Source organism: Lathyrus oleraceus, chromosome 6 (genome assembly GCF_024323335.1).
Source record: "Lathyrus oleraceus cultivar Zhongwan6 chromosome 6, CAAS_Psat_ZW6_1.0, whole genome shotgun sequence".
In the NCBI taxonomy this organism is placed as follows: Eukaryota; Viridiplantae; Streptophyta; class Magnoliopsida; order Fabales; family Fabaceae; genus Lathyrus; species Lathyrus oleraceus.
Window position 1 is genome coordinate 505,560,814 of NC_066584.1, and position 4,712 is coordinate 505,565,525.

The 4,712-nt window shown below is 35.3% G+C and overlaps 1 protein-coding gene across 1 annotated transcript; it reads right to left on the minus strand.

Annotated features, from left to right (window-relative positions):
- Positions 1 to 678: 678 nt before the first annotated feature.
- LOC127091884 (F-box/LRR-repeat protein 10) lies at positions 679 to 4,389 on the minus strand. The gene is made up of 4 exons (XM_051030608.1): positions 4,042 to 4,389; positions 3,744 to 3,949; positions 3,489 to 3,582; positions 679 to 2,379 (listed from the first exon to the last, which is right to left on the minus strand). Exons 1-4 carry the CDS (start codon positions 4,207 to 4,209, stop codon positions 931 to 933), a joined length of 1,917 nt encoding a protein of 638 aa, XP_050886565.1. The 5' UTR covers positions 4,210 to 4,389; the 3' UTR covers positions 679 to 930.
- Between the last annotated feature and the right edge of the window lie 323 nt (positions 4,390 to 4,712).

Sequence of the window (4,712 nt, forward strand, 5' to 3'; positions counted from 1 at the left end):
AAGGAAGAGGGTTAGGATCCCTCTCCATCCTTTATGCATAAGATATCCATAGATGAATAATTTCCCCTACCTCAAATTTACAACAAAAGATTGAAACTTGGGTATGGAGTTCTTCCTCTAGTTAGGGTTGCCTCTTAAACTCCAAATTCTCACTTTCTCCCCAACTTTTACATACTACCACTTCCCTCTCCCCATTTTCTTATTTAAAACAAATAAAACCTAATTTTATTTTCATTATTTCCACTCATTCCCCTCAACTCTTCGCAATTCCCTCCTTAACACATTAATTACATTAATATTCTATTTATGTCCCAAAATCCCCATTTCTCATATTTGTGCATGGATGGACTTGACATGGATGAAGGTATTCGATAATTCACGTAACAGTGAGGGAGAAAATGGAAGGAGATTGGTTGAATAGTGAAACATGTTCAATAGTAGAAAATCATTTATCTTCGTTTCATACAACTTAACAATTAAAGTGATATGTAACCCACAATCTAACACGTTTTTGTAATGATGTTGATCAAATCTTCCACGTGATGTAGCACATTAGTTTCATTTAGAGAAAATAGACAATAAATACCAAAATTGTTGTCAAAAAACTTTAGAAAAACTATTATCAAAAAAAACTTTTATAAAACTAAAAATTTGAAATATTTAAAGACAAGAAACATATTTAACCATAAATAAATTTTGCACCGCTTTTAACTAATTGTTGGGTTCTAATGAACTTTTACACCGTAAATTTTTCCCTAGTTAAACTTACATTTCTAATGAACTGTTACACAACAAGATACATTGCAGAGCATAAAATAGTCTTAGATGCCAAAACATATGGGGCAGTAACACAGTAACACCTCGCTAGATGATAAGTTACATACAACAAATAGGCACATAATAGAAATATACAAAGTGTTTAGCAGCAAACTACATAATCAACTCTTCAACATTTTCAGCATCGTCCATTTCTTCATCATCTGTATTAATATCACCTTCAAGAAGCCACTGCTCAAATTCATCCACCTCATCATAATCATGTGTATATAAACCATCAGACATATCACACGGGTCAGGCCCGAGCTCCTCGCCATCGCATGCTACGTACAAGAAAGGTCTACTTCTAGCTAAAGCATCTACCATGTCTCTATTAACACTTCCGGTCACTCCTAACCATTTAAGCCTTGGAAAATACGGTTTCTTTAACCAACGAAAAGCAAGTGGCGTAATGCCACCGCAGTTATATAAATCCAACAACCGCAAACCACTTTCATGCCATCCAGCATCATCTGTCATCATTGAAGCTAATGCCATGATCGAGGTATCACCAATTAAAGGGCATTGTCGCATTCGAAGATCCAAAAAAGGAATTCGACTTTTTGCAAGCTGCAGAACTCCATTATCTGAGAGGTTAGGAAGATTGGATAGATCCAAGTCTCTTAATTCCAGCTTGCCACAACCATCAAATAAAATTGTTATGCATTTATCGGTGAGTCTCTTGCACCCTCGAAGAGACAACGCATATAGTGAATTTATAACAGTTGGCCGTAAGTATGAAAGTCCAGCATCAGTTATATCAGAGCCATCTACTAGTAAAATTTTCAGTTTCAGAAGCACGCCAATGGCTCGGAGAGCTTCATCCCCAAGGCTCCTGCAATCTCTCAAGTCGAGAACTTTAAGTTCTCTGTTTGATGTCAAACTAAGAACTGCATGATTGGTTAATAGCTTGCACCATCTTAAGCTCACATGTGTTAAAGTAAGGGATGTTGCAGAGATATCATGAAAGACTAGATCGGATAATTGAGTCCCGTGAGTGACCTTAAGTTTATATAGACGAGAGCAAGAATGCAAGAGAGTTTTGATTCCGGTGTCTGTGACACGACAAAAACCACCAAGACATATACTCTCCATGTTTGCACACTTGTCAGCCATTAAAAGTAATCCGAGATCGTTTACTCTTCGAAAGTAACAAATTATGAACTCTTGGCTTCGGATCAATGAAAGATGTTTCAATCTCCCAAGTTGATTAATTTGCTGAAGACCAGCGTTGGTTAGATCAAATGTAATTCTTGGTTCAACAAATGGTGCATCACGAAGATCCAAATGAGTCAAAAAGATGAGACCTTTGGATATTGTGGCAACCATAGCATCCGTTATATAGTTCACCGAAAGACACAATTTTAGAATTCCTGGAAGTATTGATGGTTGAATAGGATTAGGTGGCTGATGAGATCCCATGTTTGAGCTGAACAGTTCAATCACTGTTACTGAAGAAATGTATCCAATCTCAAGAGAAGTAAGTTTCTCAGAGGCAGAAGCCCAAACTCGAGCTAAGTTTTGACGTAGAAAGAGAGAGACGTCAAACATCAGAATCAAAACCTACAAAATCAACCATAATACACATTAGATCTAGTTGCATTAATAACTACTAAACATATCATCATTATACTTTACAACAGAAAAATGCAAAGTAAAGTAAAAACTTGAAGAAAGAGCCAGGGGAAACTTCAGAGACGTTATAAATTATAATTATTAGGATGATTATTAAGGTGTTGCAGTAAAAACAATCACTCGTCTAGAAATGTAGTTGCCCAAGTTTTACCATTTCCCTTTGTTCTACATAAAAGTTAATGATCAATTGAACTTTTGAAGCTCAATAAATGTACATCCAAACAAGAAAAAACTTATGCAAAAAACACAATGATGAATTAGGCAAATCGAAGTCAATTACTAGTATAGAAGCTTTTACCATAGCAAGTAAAACTCAACATCCGTTAAGGGTGATAAATGTTAATAAAAGTAAAGTCAAGCACGAGATCAATGAATACTAATAAATGCAACAAAAATATTCATATTAAGACCATAGCATTTATAATGTAAAAAGGATGTATATCAGTTTGTGACCTATGAAAGTTATTCATTAGTAACTATCTTGAAGAATCTGAAAGCTTTAACTTTCTTTAATATATTTTATATATTATGAAGCACAGACCCCTCTAAAAGTAGGTGTGTTGCGGTGTCCGACACTTGTATGACATTCGTACGACACGTATCGGAAAAGTCTTACAAGTGTCCCCAAAAACGTCTTTTTTCTTTGTTTCGACACTTTAATTCGGTGTCTGAAACCTGTATGATACTCACACAACACATGTCGGACAATTCAATCAAGTGTTTCAAAAAAAATTGTTTATTCTTTTGCTTCAACATCCTATACATTTATTGGACAAATCTCTTACACAACTAAAAGGGTTAAACGTGTATTGCATCAATTGCCTAAATGTTATCAATGCAGAATTAAAGACATCCATTTTGATTATAATATATTTAACTTTTTTTAATAATAATAGATAGATGGCTAAATAAATATTAAATACTTTATGTAACGGTGTCGATGTTCTATGTTTTAATCGGTGTCGGAGTTTGTGCTTCATAGTTTATATATGTTACAAACTTGTTATATTTTGTTAGTAACTGTTAGCATGTCTTACTTCCAACTGGGAGCAACCAGTGAGTAACTCCTCGAGATCAGATATATGAATTGCCCTCCCTCTTTTTTCTGCAACTGAACCCAAGTAAAGAGACCTATGAAAATAAACGATACTATTAAATACAACACCACTAAGCTATGTGATTGTGAAATAACCAATCAATCCCCAAACAAAAAAAATTCATAATCAACCATGTAAATATCATAGATCCATACTAGGAATATCTAATTCATCATTAATTATCACCAAACAAACCTTAAGTCCTTGCATTGAGTACCGATCTCAGAGAGAAGTTTCCCACTAAAATCAGAACAATTGAACAAAGAAAGCTCATGCAGCGACGGTTTCACCAAATAAGAAATCGCGGAATCATCGAGACGGTCACAATCAACTTTGAGGCTCTTCATGTAAGGATTAGGCGGGAGCAACGGCGTGAGCAAGTCACCAGAAGGCGCAATATCCTGAAGAAAATAAAAACAAACATTGTGAGATTCGGGAAATTCGAAAACCTAGAAAGTGAGATCGATTCGATTCGATGGATAGATAGAGTTACGATGAGATGGAAATTGGGGAGGAAGGAGAGGATGTGTTTGGCGCATGAGCGGAAGGTGGAGCAAGTGGAGGATAATGAACAGATGGAGGCGACGTCGAGTTTGGTCATTATGGTGGCGAGTAGAGCGTAAGGGAGTTGATCTAGCCTCGCCTCCGTTGCAGTCGCCATTTCTGGATTAGATTAGATCGAATCTGTTACGGTTGTTGGGTTGAAGCTTGAAGACCATGATCTTCACGAGGTCGTTTTTTTTTTTTATGACATTGACGAACTTGTTGGGCTAAATGTAAGTAGGGCCTTCCGTGTTTGGGTTTACCCCTTGTTTAATGAGAGCATGAAGGGAATTTGGTAGGGAGAAAGTTTTACCTTATTCCCCTACATTTATCCTTCCATCTCTACATTTTATAAAAAATACCAATTTTATCCTTATATATTTTTAATTAATTTATTATTTTATTTTTAAAATATTTTTAAAATTTTATTTTTGTGTACCGGAAGACTTTGCAAAAGAGTTCCGGTAGTCATTTTTCAAGTATTTTTTTAATATTTTTTTATGTATCAGAAGACTTTGCAAAAGAATTTCGGTAGTCAATTTTTGTGTACCGGAAGACTTTGCAAAAGAATTCCGGTAGTCATTTTTCAAATATTTTTTTAACATTTTTTTTGTGTGTACC

Coding starts and splice junctions, on each gene's coding strand:
- LOC127091884 (XM_051030608.1), bottom strand. CDS start 4,209: ATGGCGACTGCAACGGAGGCGAGGCTAGATCAACTCCCTTACGCTCTA. Junction 3,950..4,041: donor TCCCCAATTTCCATCTCATC/GTAACTCTATCT, acceptor TATTTTCTTCAG/GATATTGCGCCTTCTGGTGA. Junction 3,583..3,743: donor ACTCAATGCAAGGACTTAAG/GTTTGTTTGGTG, acceptor TTATTTTCATAG/GTCTCTTTACTTGGGTTCAG.